The 19,855-nt window shown below is 47.3% G+C and overlaps 1 protein-coding gene across 1 annotated transcript in view; it reads right to left on the bottom strand.

Annotated features, from left to right (window-relative positions):
- Positions 1-19,855, bottom strand: part of LOC144155556 (dual specificity protein phosphatase 22-B-like) — a 59,870-nt gene that overhangs the window by 26,700 nt on the left and 13,315 nt on the right. The window contains exons 2-3 of the mRNA XM_077687072.1: positions 16,329-16,448; positions 14,564-14,680 (exon numbers count right to left, since the gene is read on the bottom strand). Of these exons, the coding sequence (XP_077543198.1) occupies positions 14,564-14,680; positions 16,329-16,349 (138 nt within the window). The 5' untranslated portion in view covers positions 16,350-16,448. The remainder of the gene's footprint in view (positions 1-14,563; positions 14,681-16,328; positions 16,449-19,855) is intronic.

Genomic DNA, 19,855 nt, shown 5'->3' with positions numbered 1-19,855 from the left:
TCTTGCTTTTAAATTACATTTTTCCAGTGTGCATTTGCCCTGGAAAAATATTTTATTTTGTCCTGCAGCCATGTAATATCCCCGCTTCTCAATTAGGCTGATGTTGGCCTGTTTAAAACCAGTGACTCGGACTCGTGAGGACGCTCACTACCGCATCGAGAAGAGTATAACAGTAATTAGCACACGTAACAGTGAGACGATGCTGCCTAAATCCACAGGGGTAACCAAGTCAATTTGATTTGGTTGGCTCGAGCAGTATGTTTAAGAAGCAGAGCATACAATGCTGAAGGAGAGATGAAAAGAAATATCAATGGCAAATACACGCTTGTGAAACATCAAAATAGACCCACTGACAGGCGAGCGGAAAATGAAGGGTGAGCCACTTGTACTTTCTGTACTGTCGTTCAAACAGCGTACAATTAGCGAGCGCGGGTAATATCTGGATCAGCGTAAAATTAAGACGGTGCATATTTGCTCGCATGCAAATATTAGCTTATAAAAGTGCGCTATTCGTAAGCCGCCACCACCCACACACAAAAAAGTGCCACCTCAATCTACTTCTTTGAGAGCGATTTAGACTGGTTTTAAAAAATAGCTAACGGGTCGGCGGCATACAGAAAGTGCGAATGGAGTTGGGTTCTTTTCAACAACAGGAAAAGTGGCGTTTTATTTATTTACACAAATTCGGTGCTTCCACGGTAAGAGTAAAAAGTAATTAGCAATTACCACTTCCAAGTGTTGCGCGTGGTGAAGTCATGGCAGTCTCAAAAAATATCATTGTAGTAACTGCGCGGCAGAGACAAACCTCCTTATACGGCATTACAGAATAAGGGCTTAAAAGTAACACGCCAAGGCAAGTTGTTTCTACACGTATATACTTTTACGTTTCCCTCCGCCTTGTACAGTTAATTCGATGTTTTCATTGCTGTGTCCAGCGTGCTGAAAGGTAAACTTATTAAAAACGTCATTGTACTGTGCCGTGAAATCATGCTCTACCTGGTAGGTGGGAGATAATCGTCTTTTCTTTCTACGTAAAATCGAAAAACGAAATTAAATGCACGTTCACACTTGCGACGAAAGCGAGTGAAAGCGACGGGAATTCCGTCGCTGTGTCGCGCCACGATCGTTTTTGGCGAATGGTCAGTAGGGACCAATTTTTGTCATCGCGCGACAAAGCGACGGAATTCCCGTCGCTTTCGTCGCAGTGTGAACGGGCCTTAAGGAGTGAACGTTGATAGAGTGCGCACGTATACAGTGTACAAGACACTTATAAAGCTGCACAGAACTCTCTAAACAAGATTGGTAATAAAAGCGGTGGACTTTGAATTCAGAGTTGGTGCAACGGTTTTGTATAAAAGGCTTTAACGAGGCAGCAGAAGGCCGGAAGCACGAGAAGCTGTATAGACAAGCAGCAATTTCAAACGTATTTCCAAAAAGTGTGTAATACCCCTGTTACACGGGCACTTTCAATCCGGATTGGAGCGAAGCGCGCTCGACGCACCGCTGCTGCTACACGGCACGTTTCAATCCCGATTGAGAGGTTTCACCGGTTGCAGTCACGTACGCCAGACGGCGCCAAAAATACGAGCGGCCTAAGGGACCTTAGGGCGGCCTCCAGAGAGTCGCGTTGATGCTAGCGTCAGATTCCTCTCTAGTACATGTAAGGAACTTTATTGTTCCCAACATGATGTGACGCTATCTCATTATTCAAAATTCCAATCATGTCTAGTTCATCGCTAATATCAGTTCTTTGTTTTTTTGGCGCACAGCTTTCACAAGCTAAGCAAGCTAACAATGCCCTAAATTGCACACTACGGACTTGCTAGTGTGTCGTCAAAGTCTACGTCAGCAGATTGGCCAAAAACACAATACGAGACCAATAGTATCGTAAATCTGTGCGTGGGTGTGTGTCTCGGGCAAGAAAACATGGCCTACACATTTTAGACAGCAAGCTGGTGAAGTTATTAGACGATGTTTTTTAACCGCATTAATGTCGCCAAAGTGAGCAATAAACATTGTCTAATAACTTCAACCAGCTTAAGCCTAGGTAATAATATCTCTCTGCTCCACGTGGACAACTGGATCTCAAAGTGCGAAATTCCCACTGAACTGTGGAGGTGTTCTCCTACCTACCAGTTTTCGCTATCGCTTTCCGTTTGCGGCAAGTGTTGCGCGAGGCAACTGTTTCTGAGTTTCGTAAGCAAAGGCGCCAGATCGACACAAGGGGCAGCGAAGCGGCAGAGAAAAGCGAACGTACGCTCACCGTGTGACGCAACCATGGCCCCAAGGGAATGTACATTGCTAAGAGCTGATGTGGGCGCTCGTGTCAACATTCCCCCGTGATGGCTTGTAAACGCAAGCTCTCCCCGTTTTTCTCTCTCTCGCTCTCTCTCCAACTGCGTCAGTGTGTGTGCGTGCGGGCGCGCTCTGACGTTTTTGGGTTATAGTGATCGGTTCAGTAACCGACAGTAAGAACAGAACACGAGAAGCTAAAGAAAACGACGACGGTCTTTTCTTTCTTTTTTTTTTACTGCGTTTACGCATAGTTCACCGGGGTCGTTTTCTGGGAGCACTTAGCCTGTTACCGCCTACACGCTGTTAACTGCGAATGCACCGGCTATATGAGCTCCACTGCATCGCAGTCTCATGCTCGATACGCTGCGCCCTAAGCTCTACACGCTCATTTCTTTTCCCAAGTGCCGTCTGAGGGCTATGACAAGATAGTCACCCACTTTTTTTCTCTCAAGCAACATTTCTCCACCATGCCATTTTTTTTTGTTGCAGCCATGACGCAGGGTTTTTGATATTGTGATCTGGCTGCAAAACATTACTTGCACGCTTGTACGCATCCGAAGCGACTGATTCGTGCGGGATATCATGCAAAGGTGGCTTGCGTATACAATAGAGCGTCACATTTAGGCTTTTGTAAATGCATACAAATTCTTTCGCGCGTCATTTCACAAAATCATGTATTATTTCCCACGAGAGATATCTGAACGCAGCCAGAAGTGACGCTGTTTTTTAGGCAATAAGTGCCAAATACAATGGAAGAGAGTGCTTTCAAGTGTCCGAGAAGCACACACTTCTTCGGATCGTTTTTTTTTTTGTAGATCCCACAGAGTTGTTTCCTACAAAAGAAGGGGCCTTAAACGTACACGTTACTGGATAAACGCTTTGGCGTCTTGTAAATGGCGGCACCGTACGCCCCCGGTCCGGTCATTTCTATGATCCACGGCCTTACCGGTAGTTTTCCAGCTGTCAGCGCAGGCGGTTAGGCCGTGGATCAAGAGGACCACCATCGCACCATCGCTCATGGGTGATGTTGCGGACAGAAACGATGGCTGCTCGTCGCGGCTCGGCTCGGCTATTAGTCAGCTCAGAAGAGAAGAGGGGTGGGCGGGAAAAGGTAGAAGTGCTCTGCCGCGATTATGTGTATTACCCTTGCCGACGAGCCCTTTACGCGTACGCTTTTTTATTTATACGCCTATAATATCATTGCGCATTTAGCTCAGTAAGCGCTCGCTTGCTATTCGTCAGCGATGTTTATTATACGAACAAATTGTCCTTACCCAGCTTACACGTGTAAATAGCCACCATGAAAAAACAATTGACGTCTGTCTGTCTGTCTGTCTGTCTGTCTGTCTGTCTGTCTGTCTGTCTGTCTGTCTGTCTGTCTGTCTGTCTGTCTGTCTGTCTGTCTGTCTGTCTCTGTGTGTGTGTGTGTGTGTGTGTGTGTGTGTGTGTGTGTGTGTGTGTGTGTGTGTGTGTGTGTGTGTGTGTGTGTGTGTGTGTGTGTGTGTGTGTGTGTGTGTGTGTCTGTCTGTAACCATATTCAGCCGCCGGGTTAAAAGTTTTTAGAAAGCTCGAACAAGTAGTATAGGCAAAACCTTTCTTAGCTACGAAAACTGCTGACATACTTCATATATGTCAAATTGTTCAGAAAAAAGAAAACGTTAGGCGTATTCGACGTAAAACATCACCCCATAACTGCCAGCAGCGGTGACATTTCTTTACAAATAGAAAAAGAGCACGTTCGTGGTCGAAGTGAGGAGATCTAGAACTAGAAACTGAACTGAAAAAAAGAGGTCGAGCTCCAGCTCAAGGCGCTCCAAGGCAACAGTAACAAATTGTCTCAACCCTGCGAACGCGAGAAAACGGAATTGAATTGTGCAAACAATCCTGGCGTTTACCATGGGAACAGCTGGAAGGGAGGGGAAAGGGTGCGAGAAGTGAGAGACGGGACAGAGAAGAGGGTCACGTGACAGACGAAGCAAGCAGGTACGTGGCCAATTTAGGAACCCTTGTTCAGGTGCGAACAATACTGCTCGTGGCTTCTTCTGTGTTAAGTCAATCGATGTTCCGTATTTCTGGAATCTTTTCTGTTCTTCTTCCGTTTCCAGTGTTGAAAGAAACGGAAACAAGTTGTTACGCCCCAGCACATCGTAGCCTGTCATTGCGAGTTCACAGTATCGGAAATTTGGCATTTATTTAGGCAGGAAATTGCGGCCCACAGGTGTCAAGCATGTCAGCTGGCCTTTGCCTGTACCTTGTGAGAGCAAGATATTGGCAGCTGGTTCAGACACAAACTAAGCTCCAGGGTATTTTCAACGTACAGCGGTCCAAAAGTGCACGATACTGTCAGGCTCGGCTTAGAATTCAAAGCGGTTGGTTGGCGGCAACAAGCGCACTTGCTGGCCACCCATTCAGTTCCTTGAAAGCGTTACTAGATTCCAGCGTGTTCATGACTGCGGATCCGCTTTCGCTGTCCGGGCCTACCACGATATTCCGCGAAAGGACCGCAAGCGCGTGTTTCCGCAAGTGAATAGCGGATCTCTCTGCGACGGTTAAAAACCGCGGGGCGCTATCGTATCTGCGGCGTAGCTAGCCCCTAACTCCTGCTTTCCTGTTGTTTGTTCTGTACAACACGTGTTTCTGTGCACGTTCACAGGCTTCTTTTCCCTCCCGTCCTGACGTCGACCAGCGATGTCAAATGCCATTACTCTTGCACTGTTTTATCTGCAGAAGGCTGCTGAAAGCCACCCATTTAGGTTCGGTTGTGTTCGAAGATCTTTTTTATTTGAACGACTGACAACTGACGATGAGGTTTTTGAGAGCGCACGCAGTTCATGCTCGATGTACCACCTCGCGACAGCTAGGCTGTAGTAACCCGAAGAAGTGGCCGAGATGGTAGGCATACACTGAGTATTTCCTTTTCCGACAAAGTGAGGGTTGAGCAGAGAAGGAGACAGCCCGGCCCAAACTGCGTGCTAGCGACTGTTCACGCAAACAGCCACGGGAATGCATTGCGGCAGCCGTGCGGAGAAAAAATAGCCGCGAGCCGCCCGCCTGGCGTTTTATATAGGATGGGCCGTGAATGGCGTCAGCGGCCGCGAATCGATACGCAGTGCACGTATGGGCCGTCCTGCCGTGCAGTGCCAATCTATCACTCACGGTTCACACGAGCGTGGCGAATGCGCGCTCGACGCATAAGCTTGTGTACTCGAAGGCTTCGTCGGCCCTGTTTGGCGGCCGCATTAGAAGCCGCAGCGCGAGCGAATGTACCGGCACGGCTTCGAGCGCTTTCCTCACGCCGGCAAAAGCGAGCTATGGCCCGAAGCCCTCCGCTGTCGTACGTGTGGCGACTGCCGTTGCTCTGGGCGTGTTTTCCCTTCCTACTCATCCATTCCGGACAGACGGGGCACCTCATAGAAACCCAGCAGAACCATTTTATGAACTTAATATTTGCGTTAACTAACCTTGTGCTTGAATACACAGAACTGAGCAAAATGTTTTTGCACATTCTGGACAACAGCGCGAAAAAAGACGTGGACGAAGGGAACAGACAGGACGAGCGCTGCCTGTCGTCCTGTCCGTTCCCTTCCGTTCCGTCCGTTCCGTTACCTTCATCCACATCTTTTTTCGCGCTGTTGTCCTGAATGACGCCATACCAACTTGCCCAGCTCACCACTCTGTTTTTGCACAACCTTTTTGAACTGCTGCGTTATTACTTGTCGTAAGTTTGTTCCAGTTATTTATTGTTACGCCTTCATGGCTTTCATCTCTCCGAAATCCCGTACATATTAAATTAGTAGCGGGCCCAACAAGATAATTGGGGAAGGGCGTGTGCCCTCTCTTCCAAGCACCCCCGACAGTAGCCCTAACCATTACCCCTAAAAGGTCACTCTGGATCCTGCTCCGCCTTAAACGAGCTCGTTTCCTATTCAGTACCAAAAGTGTGAGAGACCGTTGTCAAAAACTTCAGACATTTCTTCATCCACAGGCGGTCTCTCCTGAATACTAACATATGCAATATACGTATGCGATCGATAAACTTATTCTGCCTCCCTGCGGAGTAGGGGTCTTGCATTATTTAATACATGGTAAATACGAGAAGCCTTTTTTGTCCCAGTTACAGTGTCCCAGTAAATATAGGTTCTGTAAAACAGACCCCGACGATCTGCAAATTGAGCCCACGCCGCTGTATGCATGACCGTTAGGCAGGGTCGCTACCCGCATCTTTCGACTGCTTGTCCAGCGAGGAAGTCTGCTCCTTTCATCTCAGTCGCACTGTATCGTCGTATCGACTGCTGAGCTTTCTGTGGTGTCCCATTCGCCTTCGAACCGATATTGCGGGAAAGTTTCGACATGCTGCGGGGTGCAGGCCAGACCTTTCGACGACTGCCGCAATTATGTGTCCGGATCAGAGCCGAATTCCCCCACATGGAATAATATCGATATTTTTTTACATTGGAAGTCCCCTGCTTTGAACTCTTGGGGAAGTCATTTGTGTATGAATAATTTATTGCAACAAAGACGATATGTTACCACTAGCACGGAAATACAACTTAGACAGACAACGTCAAAAAAAAAAGAACGACTCACGCTTTTCGAGTTTGTTCGTAGAAAGCTAGCAAAAGAACACGAAGGCGAGATGGAAAGGACGCCACAGTAGCAACCATGAGCAAAAAACAGCCGCACGCGACAGACTCTGCAATCCTTGGCGCGCGAGCCTCGGAATTGACAGTAGCTGTGGAATGCGACTAGCACAGCTCTCGGAATCCGGCAATGAATTAAGTGCTAAGTGGCCCATCAGTGCCGTTCTCAACGTGAACGTGTTGTGCGAGTTTCTGCATCTCTCGGAAGATACGGCCGCTGTTGCGCGGCATTCGAAAAAGCGTTCGAAAAAGCGCGTTCGAGAACGCGCTGTTACTTGATCACATGTCGTGTGTCCTATTGGCGGCTTGTCTTGTTTCCCAATGCTCTATCACTGTAATACAGCGCAGGCCACAGAAGTTGGCCTAGTTAGGAAAGATAGCCATAGGTTCTCTATACGGCGTCCTGTATAATCATACGGAGCTTAAGGTTGGTTCGTGGACTGAGCCATCGAGGCATACAAAAGGGGTAGGCGGCGATAATTCGCGAACGCGCCATTGTTGTAGAGGCACCACTGGACTACCCCACAGCCGATTTTGTTTCGTATTACTATACTTTGCGATGCCGCTAGATTAAGTGCGGCGGCAAGTTAATTTTTAAGGCAAAGCTTTTTTGGCTATGGTTCCGGGCATTCTTCCCGTGCGTGTGCAAAAACGCCCTGTGGCATAGCCAACTTTATCCCTAATACTCAGCAAAAAACGGCTGTAACTCTCGTTCTATCAAAACTTTCCAATAAAAATAAATGAGAATTGGCCACTAGGACGACTTTATCGTTACTGTGAGTTTCATATACTTGTCGTAATTAATTAGGTGACGGTGTCATAGTAAACGTTACAGAATTACCGTTTACAGAATTACATGCATGGTCATCTACGGGAGGAAGTTGTGTGTGACAATTGGCCACTGAGACGACTCTGTCATTACGCCGAGTTTTGTTTACGTGTCGTGATTGGGCAGTTCCCAATTAATGCGTTCGTACCTCTGTTCATAATTCTGTGTCACTTGTGCATTGTGTATAAAACCGCTTCGCTGGTCCTTCACAGAGTGAAATTGCTCATGGTGTGTCTGTCATTGTTGCCACATAACTTTAAACGCTTCACCACCTTTGAATCACCTGATTCGATTGTGCTGTTCATAATGGTAACTTCAAGCTTCACGACGCCATGGTAACGATTCGTATCGTGTCCAATTTCTTGATGCAAATCGCCAACACGATTCCTCCTAATTTGAGAATCGCTACACAAGATACCTGAAGGGAACAGAATTTTGGCAAGTTATTTTTTGCCTCACTTGTAGCTTCTTTAAGGCCTCGCTGATAAACCTCGCCGTTGCGTCGAATTCGGTGTTGGGCCGAGGATATAGTAAGCTGAAAGAAAAACACGTTAACACCGAATGCTTCCAAACCATGCCGCACCACGTATATAATGTATATTTTTTTCTAACGCCTTGTTCAATGTCAACGCTTTTCTCTCGGTCTGTGAGAACTGTATTCAAGTCCTTAATCCTTGACTTCTCATATGGTGTCTAGACGCCATACCGCAAAACTGTCACGGCGGCACCACTATTAATTGGACCCGTGCAGTGTGCAGCTCCGTGCCGCAACCAGCCAAGGCTTACGGTCTAGAAAAGTTACGCCCCATTTTCTCTGCCATAAATATTTCTGTCTTCCATGGGGCCTCGGTAATAATGCCTGTCTTGCCCAAAATACGAGCTCTCTTGCTTCTGCTGCGTCGTCGGGCGGCGTAGTAAGAAGCGACATAAAACAGTCAACTGCTCTCGTTCCCGAAACCGAAACGTTATATACTGATCCCCGCATGGAAGCATGTAGAAGAAAGGCGCCGCCTTTATACATGCTGAATATTTGAAAGGCTGCAAATTACCGTGTATACGGCGGCGTATCCAGATTAACGGTACGGCAGCCTCAAAATGCTGCTCCGCTATGGACGGCGCGCCGGTCGCATCTTTACTGCTTGTTCCAGTGGACAATAGCTGCGCCCATTTCGTGATGAAACACGTTCCACTAAATGGCGGAAGCGCCAGGAAGAACCGTACACGTGCATGGAAATATTTGTTCGCTGAGAGGGTGTAAGACAGACAGTGCGCAATCGAGTGCCCGGCACATATCTGACTTACATTTCAGGGAACTTGTGCAACGCACGCCTTGCCTTAGAGGAGTCTGATCCGAGTCGTTCGTAAGAAGGCGCACGTGTCAGCTCATGTATAGCGTGGTCGAATTCAATTATTCGAAGTTGTACACATATTCCGCGTGAAAAATCGTCGTAAGGCGTGTTTCGTTTTACTCTGTACTGTAGGCTTGGTTTACTCGAGACTTTCGGGAATTAAAAGCAAGGAAAACGGGTCCGCGTTCCTGGTCTTCGGGTAGATGGGCTACAAAAAATAAAATGTTTGTGAAAAGGAAAAAGGGCTTTTGTTTTATGTCGGGAGATTCGTCGGTCGGGGATGCTTCAGCCGTGGTCCACCCGATGCATTTCAATGGCGTTTCGATTAAGCTCAAGCTGTATAGATGGATCGTGAATCATGAGGGGCGGGCCTCTCAATGCTTTCCTTTCCGCGTGACAATAAATGCGCGGAAGAAGGCCACTCAGCTTGGGTGGCGGTTAACGAGACTGGACGATCTCTGTGCACTCCTGTTCCTGCTCGCGGGGTAATCGACACGCGGATGTACAGACAGATGCTGGCAATCACGCGGGTGCCTATATACAGCATTGTGCCGCTTAAATATTCATAATGGAACGAGAGTGGTGTATGGCATGGCCTGCGATGAGCACGAGGTAGTCGGCCGCTTGCGTGAGCGGCCGATGTGCCGGGGAAAAAGGGTGCGCCGTGCCGTATCGATTTCAACCAGAGGTGCCGGCTGTGCGTGTCGAAAGGACATTGTTGGCGCGGCGCGTCCATCTGGGACATTCCGTGCCCGCTCCAGGCTCGCGTGACGCTCGCCGGGTCGCACTCACGTGGGGCCCCGCCGCTTTCCCCCCGGGCGGTTACATTTACTTTCTTCTCCGGTTGGAATCAACTGCCTCTAAGTAGGCCACCAGCGGAAGAAACTTTTTTTCACCTATGCTGCTGCCCTAACCTCTGGCAGAAGCAGCTGCAGTGTATGTCGCAAGAACTTAATTTTCGAAGGAAAAGAGAAGGAGAAGAAAACTGTGGTTGATTCCTTTGTCATAATAAACGGTAAAACACGAAAGTGAAACGTGCAGCGAAATCTGAAGCTGAGCATGATTTGCGCGTCGGCGGCGTCTTGTGCTGTCGGCTGTCGGTGTGCTAGGCGAGCGAAGTCCTGCTGGCAGGTAGCTTCGGCAAAGGTGTACTGGCGTAATTTCCGTGATGGATATGACGTCAGTGAAATCTTGGTGTATGAAGGCATAAAACGCTTCCGTGTTAAAATATAAAACCCGAAAACGAACAACCATAAATATAACGTACTATTTAGTACTAAAGGTTGCTTCCCCGCAAGAAGACCCTGTGTGCAGGGTTGCACCCTTTACAGGCCGCTTCTTGTACTGCCGTCACTTCCGTGACGGATATGATGTCGTTGAAATCTGTGTATCCCGTAACAAAACATTTTCGTGTTAAAGACTTTATTGAAAAAAATTTTAGCGAGTAGTGCCCTCGTGTTGAGGTGCCCGTATTCCGGGGCACTCGTGGCCTGTCGCACCGGCTGTCGCTGATCTGTCGGGCCCTAGTGAGGCAGCAGAGCTATCCGCTGCTCAAAGGTTGGGTTGGGTGACAAATGCTCGGGCTGTTGCGGCGGTATCACGTAACGGGGCAAAGGGAGGCGTTATCTGTTGGAAGGACGGATGGCAGGGTACACGTTGCGGAGGAGTGGCTTCGCGAAGGGTGCTCCTGCTTACTCTGTTCAGCCCCTCAGGCGCTTAACTGGTTTGCCATTTTTGCCTTATGCGTGTAGAAGCAGCCCTAATGAAAAGCTGCACAGTATAAATAATTTTCTAAGCAAGTGGTATCAAAACTGCATATTATAAATGAATTAAAATTAATTGAGGATACAGTGGTGGATCACTTAGAAAATGCGAGCATCTCGTTTCTTTCCCTCGCGAACTTGAGGTTCGGCTCGATGCGCTAGCCTTGCTCCCGCTTCAAAAGTCTGCAACGCGGCGTCCCTCGCACGTCCCTCTTAAATCGTTCTTAACGCCGTAACGGTCTCAGCGGTCACGTTTTCTCGCTTTAGCGGCGGCTTTGGCTGCTTGTCGCTCCTTTTTTGCCCACCAGTATCGGCAGTTTGTCGCCGTCATTCCCATTCTTACTTCTTTCCCCGCTCGCACTGGCTGCAGACTCGATTCGATACAGCGCGTATACAAGCAATGGCGAGAGTCACGAGTCCCGTTAAAGTAGAGGCAGCTGGCGAGCCACGCCTCGACTTGTCTCCTTGACAGCGTGGCGCTATCTCCACTCTTTCCTTCTATGTTCCTCTACCACTTCATCTGGTTACAGAACGGCGCGAAAACGAACAGAGGGCACCGAAAATTTTGTCAACATGCCCAAAGTAGAAATAGGAAGCCTATGCAACCTGCGACGCAGTCAAAGGTGATCATAGGTTGATTTCTTAAGGTGAATACAACTTCTCAGTGTACTTAGATGCTGCAGGAGGTGTTGGCAATAGGCGGATGGGGGAACGAGAAAAACTTACAAGAATTATTTCTTGTCAGAGCATGTAATTCCTAGGTGTCTCGCACGTGTTTTGCTTCTGTTTGTATAACCTCTGAGTCTGTTTGTTTGTTCGTTTGTTTCCTTTTGTCTTCTCGCTTATGCAAGGATGCAAGCTGTTTAGCCGCTGCCTTTTGGTATTGTTGAGTCCCAGAAAATTGAGTCAACTGAGCAGTTTCATTGAGACCACATTTACAACTGCCATGAACGAAGCAAAACCGCGGCGATGTGTTAAATGTGCAAGCACTTAACCCCGTTTTATGAACTATATAGTTTTTAGTTTTAGATGGTGATGGTGGCTTAACGATAACCTTAAACTGCGTTAATAGAGTCACTCAGTTTCATAATGTGGACCAAGAATAAAAAACAAATGTTGAGTGATCTGGCAACAAAGTAAATATTATTAATTCAGGATAGCATTAAACATATCACCCATCTTTTTATATTTTGAAAAAATAAGCTACTGCTTAGAATTACATGGGTATAGCAGTTTACTAGAGTCAAAAATGTTTCGTCGCACAGCCGCATGGGGCGTCCGCAAAATTCCTTCTAGGAGTAAGAATTTATGGCGCTAGAAACATGTGACAAGGGTCGGAAGAATGCGCCTATAATGTTCTGTACAGGAGATATTGCATAATGGGCGACGTTTCTGTCTGCGAAAAAAAAAAAAAAAACTCGTGTGGTGGTGAAGTGCGCAAACGCGCGCACGCAGAATTTGCTAAGGTGTAAGCTTGGGCGCGTTGGTAGAACATCCTAGGAACAGCGCAAAGGAACGAGGCGCAGACGCGACACCTGCGCCGTGTCCCAGCTAATCCTCGTCCTCATCCCTTTGCGCTGTTACTAGGCTGAATTCGCATTTAAACAATATGTACCTTCAGTAAACAATTTTTCTCTAACCTTAGGAGCGCACAGTGAGATCACGTGCAAGTACGTTTTCTGCATGAACATTTGCATGTGCATAACGAAATTATTTCAAGTCAAAACACAGTTTCAGAACACTCGCACAAGTAACGTAGCTTTCAGAAAAATAAAAAAAATGCACTGTTTGCGACTTGTGTTGCTGAAAGAGCACCTTAGGTATACGCTTGGCGCTGAACCTTCTACGTCGTCACAACTTCATGCATGTATGCGTTGAATAATTCCTCCCCGGGGCTCCCCGAGGAGTGGCTTAACCGCGTTATGCGCTTTACGGTGACAGCAATAAACTTTCCCATGAGCGTCCCCACTCGCCGGCGTTCGTGGGGCTTGTAACGGTTTTATGGGGTTCGCCTCCGTCAGTATTCCTGTTGGAAGGAATTCTCGACGAGATGATAGGGCAAGGCAACGGTTCCTAAAAGGATTCCCATTGGGAAACGGGATACAAACTCTCTCACGGGTTACATAGGTGAAGACGCAATGACCAACCCAGTAGGCTCACCAACATAATGCAATGCGATGGCCAAATTAAACGGGTCCCACCAAAGTATCGAGAAGATCCAAACGGTCAACCCGTCGACAGCTGCCGCCTTGCGTGAACTGCTGCAATAGGTTGCTGTATTTTCGTACAGGATTCATTTTAACAACGGAGCTGTTTAAGCCTGAGTTCCATCCGTGCCTGGCGTCGCTCAGAACTCAGCGCAGCAAAGTGGAGAGGAAGAAAAGGCTAGGCCAATAAGTGGGAGGGAAAGAGGCGAGGAGGCAAGGAGCCGACGAGCAGGTCTGGGGAGTGCGCGCCTCAAGGGGAAAAAAAAGCCCTTCCGGTGGTCGGAATCAAACCTGGGTACCTCGCGTTATGAAACCGGTGTGTATCTGAATGCGCCATCATCGCATTCGGGGCGCCCAGCATTTCCTTTCCGTGATCTCCTAGTTGAGAGAGAGAGAGAGAGAGAGAGAGAGAGAGAGAGAGAGAGAGAGAGAGAGAGAGAGAGAGAGAGAGAGAGAGAGAGAGAGAGAGAGAGAGAGAGAGAGAGAGAGAGAGAGAGAGAGAGAGAGAGAGGCGTCGCCAAAAACTCGGTGCAGCAAAGTCGAGAGGAGGAAAATGCTAGGCGAAGAAGTGTGAGGGAAGTGGCCGGGAGGCAAGCGCCGACGAGCAGGTGTGGGGAGTGCGCGTCGTGGCGCAGATGTTCGGTTGGGGAGGCGCGCGTCGGCGAGTGGCAGTTGAGAGAGACGGCGTGCGCTCGGCGGGATCAGTGTCCGATTTACCGATAAAATTGGAAGGCCTAAGAAAAGCCGACTTAAAGCCATTAAAGACTACAAGCTCAGCTGTTTCCTCAGTCTTCGCATCTCAATTGCGAAGGTTGCCGGATGGGTTTTTTCTTTTTTTTTTTTTGTACGTGATTCACGCGAGTCAACAGGGACGCGCCCTTCTTACTGAGGCTAGCGCTTATTTCTCGCCGTTTCTGAGCCACGACAAAAACAACAAAAAAAGAAAGTCCTGACGATCGCATCGAAAGTTTTAATTTAATTTTGTGCAAGGCCAGGAACGTCAGAACACACACAAACTCAAAAAGCAGGGACGCGTCCACGTTGCGGGTATTTCAATGCCTTTGAAATGTCTAATCTGCACAGTTCCAATGGGCAAAATGTTTGTATTCTGGCGTCCAGCTGATTAAGTTTGCTCTACGAACGGCTCGTGGCCGAGATTTCAAAATTTGATGCCCCGTTCTGTCAATATCAGTGCATCTAGCGTGACTCTAAAGCCAACTTCCTTTAATCTGTATTTTTGGGGGAGAGGGGGAGCGGAGAGGTTTCCATTCCTGCTCTCTGCGTTTCCTTCCGCAGGCACACGATATCGATGGCCCCGCAGCCGCCACGAGCGTTGCTTCGCAAGTTTCCCGAAAAGCCGAGTGATGCGACCTTGTCCTTTCACGGGAACAGAGAAGAGCGCTCTCGTCGTGATAAGCACCGCTTTTAGGGCACCTGCCGGAGTGAAAGGCTCCCACGCGATGGCAGCTATAGCTCTCACCTCGTGCAGCTTCCTGGCCGTATCGTGGATGGATATGATGTGCGTGATGTTGTTGGCCTGGAGCTGCTCGGGGTCCTTGGAGTCTCGGAAGTTCCCGATGTACACCCCCGGCAGCACCTGCGTGATCCGCGCAAGAAAAATCGTTCGGCAGCCCATCACCGTATACGGTGTGCCTAAGCTCGAACGATGGGTTGCTATTCGGCGCCCTGTCTTTTTTTTTTTTTTCCTGTCCTTGAAGCACGACTGGGCTCGACTTACCAAGAGAGTTGGCGGATTAATGCATCTTGAAGAATATGGTGACAGGGGACGTGTGTGTGCGTGTGTACAGGCATGGACAAATGAGATGCGAACACGAAGATATGAACCAGTACACTCAAAATTGAAAAATACTGTTCGTGGAGGTCGAATAATGGTGCGCTATTGGTATATCTGGAAAGTCAAATTTCCCAGCATTGTTACTGTAATAAGGCCACATGTCAATCTGACCTGCATGGAAAGAAATCGCGCTATTTGTGTGCTCTGGTCCATATTTTCGTGTTCGCATTTCATTTTTCCATGACTGCACGTCGGAAAACACAACTCTTCCCCAACCCGCTCCTCCCTGACGGGAACACCCAATGCAACGCCATTGCCCATCCTGTGGAGATGGTTTTTATTCCCCATTCCCCCCCGGCGTCTCAGTGGATAAGGCTGCTCAGCGCGAATGCTGAAGGCTGCTAAGCACGAATAGGTGGGTTCGGTACCGGCCGTTTTCCTGATGAAAGCAGCAAGCCACAACGCCCGTGTGTGCAGCTTTTGAACAACGTCAAAGATCCCCAGATGGCCAAAATATTCCGGGGCCCTCAACTACGGGGCGCCTTATAGCCCGGGTATACCTTCGGCCGGCAGCTGTCTCCCTATCCCTGTCAGGGGAGGAGGCACCTGTCCATCATTTATTTTCTTCCTATATTGTTTACGCATTTGTGTACACGATGTGTACATAACGCTCATACGCACACACATCTGTAGGTACATGCGCTTGCACACGTCACGTGTACCTTCCCCACAGGACTCGCGTAATTTCGAGTCTCTATAGGCTCAGCAGTATGGCTGGGCGTTAATATTTCATGAATATTTCACGGTCCCACCTATACTGAGGAATTCGTATAAAACCAGCAATTTAACCCAATTATAGATTAGCCTATAGTATAGGGATTGCTTAGGGCGAAGCCCTAAAACAAGTTTGTAGACATTTGCATGGCTAACATGCATCACTAAAAACCAATCATGGGTGCGAAATAACCAGGAGCATGCGAAAACACGCTTTAGCTCTTTTTACTCCCTCAAGGCTGTAATTTCCCGAAATTAACCTTAGTGAGCCCCCCGTGCAGCACGGTGGGAATGTATTCCCGAAATTTGAAGTCCCTAGGTCCAGCCATTCAGTCTGAGCGTTGATTGATTGATTGATTGATTGATTGATTGATTGATTGATTGATTGATTGAGTGAGTGAGTGAGTGAGTGAGTGAGTGAGTGAGTGAGTGAGTGAGTGAGTGAGTGAGTGAGTGAGTGAGTGAGTGAGTGAGTGAGTGAGTGAGTGAGTGAGTGAGTGAGTGAGTGAGTGAGTGAGTGAGTGAGTGAGTGAGTGAGTGAGTGAGTGAGTGAGTGAGTGAGTGAGTGAGTGAGGGGGCGGGCGAGCGATTCGATTAGTCGATCGAGTCGGTAGGGAACTAGGTGAACTTTCGAGCCGAGTGTCGCGCCGACCGGGGGCGCTGCTGGCGCGCTCACCTTGTTCATGCCATTACCCATGGTGCTCGAGGTAGGGCCTTCCGAGGCTTCATGCTGCTGGGGCTCTCAGCTGTGGCCCGCTGCGGTGCGGGCGGACTCTCCGGCGGGTGTGACCGGGGTCTGCGAGACACGAGAGATGAGGAGCAGATCACTATTGCATATTACGCTAGTGCATTATCACAAAATTGCATACTGTCCGTCACCTGGGGCACTGCAGCTGCGACAAATGACTACAAACGTATAATCGTGGAGGAATTAGTTGTACGTCTACTATATGAAATTTCTTCTGGCGACTTCTGCAAGTCAAAAATAGATCAATGTTTTAAAACAAAATATATCTTATGGCCATTTGAACATATCTGTAAAAATTTCCCAGGCATGTACACGCGACAAAGCTCTGCAGCGAAACAGGAAAACATCAACAGTAGTTATAACAAAAAAAAATGCCCTACCCAAATAAACAAATTTTAAAGAGTTATGAGAATGAATTAAATTGGTCTGATTCTTCTAAAAAATAAAGAGTACCAATCAACAGCTCACCTTAATTTCAGCATGAAGCGAAGTTCAGGGTACAAGTGTATATCGCAAAATATCAGTAACAAATCAGCGTATTTTTAAATTATAGTGTTCTTTATTCTTACTGACGCCCCACTATATCTATGAATTGGTATTTCGTCTGTTGCACTTTTGCAACTGTTTTTATATTTTCCTACACTTCTGATACATTTGCCCCCATATTTTTGCGCATTGGTACGCAAGCTTTATTCCCGCTTTTTTACGCATTTACCTTTCTTTGCACAAAGGCATGCTTATGTTACCCCGTGCTGCTATTACTGAAAGGTTCCGTTTCGAGATAAAAATAATTTTTGTGTTCCTAATTATCGTATGAAAATGTGTTCCGATGATTATGTCCACATTATTTAATTTTTCGTTATTGGATACCATCGATATTAAGTACCAACAAATGTTATTGTCGAGCTCTGCGGGGTCAGGGCACGTCAGCCGTTACTTCCTTTAAAGGAGCCATGAAGAGAAAACACAAGTTTGGTTCATTCAAAAGATTGTCTCGTTAGAATCATACTGACACCACTTTTAACGTAAACTTCGCTCAAATAAGCTACATAATTAGGAAAAACGGGAATGGTCATGCGACCCACCAGCTCATTTCCCGCAACAGAACCTATGATGTCACATGAGCTAAGCTCTGCGATTGGCGGAGGCTGGCAGAAGCAGACGCAAATTAGGTAGAGCTTACAAACTAGACGAACGAGCGATTTGCGCTTAAATTTAGGGCACATTCTTTACAAAGCAATAAGAATGATGGAACAAACAGTGGAAGTTACGAAAGCACATGTAAACATAGAAGTACTGATGCGTTCTGCTGTTCGTACTGCGCACACCATGCTTGGTTTAGCTGCACAGCACTACGGGGCTTGGAGTTGTCTCAGACGACACTCGCCGATTGACGCAAGCAACGGTGTCTTACGTGACTCCATTTGTCGAGCGAGCACTGTTTCAGGGAACGAATATTTTCTCCCAGAACAAAAACAAGCCAGGTTTAAATGCGGGCAAAAACAAACCAAACGCTTGCCACGGTATGGTGGCGCCATCTAGGTTACGGAACGTAAAGAAACGCGGGAACAAACCAACACCGCTGTACAGGGTGGAGACAACCTTTGAACGGTCCCGTGCCGCCGCAATTGGGCCAACGGGCTCAACGCGTTATTCTTTTCGTTTCCCACGAGACCTAGCAACGCGAAACAGACAATATGATTCAAACTTCTTTAGTAAACCGCGTTGCGGCGATAATTTTAGCGCGGTTTTGACACAATGACTTGCTTCGGCGGCGAGCGAGCAACCGAAAATGGCGGCGCCAGCGTATACGTGTCTCTACCCTGTACGGCGGATGCGTGAATGAAGGTATTCTAGGCTGCAGAGCGGTCGGTTCCTGTGATGTCATTTGGGCCCACGAAAACGCACGATTGAGCGGGAAAATCAAAATTTTAACCTAAATTGTTTAATTTCTCAGTGAATAAAGCACCGTTTGTATCCGGACAAGCGCTGGGGGCACTATAAAACACGAAATCTTTCGAATAAAACCAACTTGCATTTTCTCTTCATGGCTCCTTTAAAGAGCAATGAAGAAAAAGTGCTAGTGCGATAATAAAACGTGAGCCCTCCGCACAGCAAAGAAAATACGTTGGCAATATATAGACGGGCCGCCCCACATCCCGAGTAGTGTGAACTGACCTTAAAAAAAAATGTGTCCTCCCAATGAAACTCTAGTCCCCATGACTCTGTTGCTGAGCTGGAACTTCGTTGGGTGGCGCTATGATCCCCCTACGACCTCACTCCCAAAAATTAGAAAATAAAACCGTACTGCTGCGGAAGCTTAATAACAAGATGCCCAGGACAGGGGCAAAATGAGGCTGAAGGATTTTACTGCGCATATATGTATTATAACAAGGGATTGTAAGAGAAAAGGTTACGTGTATAGTAACGTCAAAAAAGTAATATATCCAATTACAAGTAATTGTTCAGTTTTTAATACGCAATTTGTAGCTCCACTAAATTGTGTTTTTCGATATAATTGCAACCAATTGCATTTCTTTTTCAGCAGCATTTACAAGAATAGGCATGCTCTCGCACTTCACGAGCTTCAAGACGTATTAGTATTTTAATCGGCTGCCGTTCTGAACCAATTCATCGATTACTTGGTCAAAAGCTACCTAGAATACTAGCCTATGGGCCTTGCTGTGTTATGCTGGAATAAATATCTGCTCATGGGGTACCATGCGCTTTATGTTTAGGGCTATGCAGAATGGCCCGGTTTTAATGCTAATAATAGAAATAAGCACATTGTTTTTTTGTAATGTCACTGTCACCACTTTTCCATCCGTAGTCCCGTTAACCTGCCTGCTGCAGAGCATTGCACATTGTTTTTTTTAATGTCACTGTCACCACTTTTCCATCCGTAGTCCCGTTAACCTGCCTGCTGCAGAGCATTAATGGAGGTTTCCTATCGTCACCAGCATTTGCACTACAAGTTCTGGAAAAGCCGTAGGCGTTTCCGAAGCGTGCCGATTCGTACGTTAGGCACAGTTATTAAAGACTATAGCCTTTCTTGGGTTACTTATAAAGGCGAAATTTTTGGTTGGTCTGTCTGCCTGCCACTCGATTAAACTGCCCGGACAAAACCTGAAGGAATTCTTGTACAACAAATACATATGGGCAAGACATTTCCAAAATACTAAGACTGGTTAAAACAGTAGGCATGTTTGAGCCAGAACATAAGCACATAACTGACAGAAGTGGTGCTGTTTTAATTAAAAGCATGTGTGGGATTCGTTTCGGCGAAAGCAAACTTTAAAAAAATTGCGTTAGAACGCTATCCAAGAGAGGTGACATAGAAGTCAGCACTAAAGCAAAAAAAAATTGTCTCCTCGAGTTGTTCCGAGAACAATGAAAGCAAAAAGTGCCAACAGATGGCGCGCGAGCAGTGCGAAAGCGGGAAAATTGAACTGAAT

Source organism: Haemaphysalis longicornis, unplaced genomic scaffold (assembly GCF_048455015.1).
Source record: "Haemaphysalis longicornis isolate Haplotype H1 unplaced genomic scaffold, Haemaphysalis longicornis Haplotype H1 scaffold_1, whole genome shotgun sequence".
Classification (NCBI taxonomy): domain Eukaryota; kingdom Metazoa; phylum Arthropoda; class Arachnida; order Ixodida; family Ixodidae; genus Haemaphysalis; species Haemaphysalis longicornis.
This window is presented reverse-complemented; position numbering and strand designations above follow the sequence as displayed.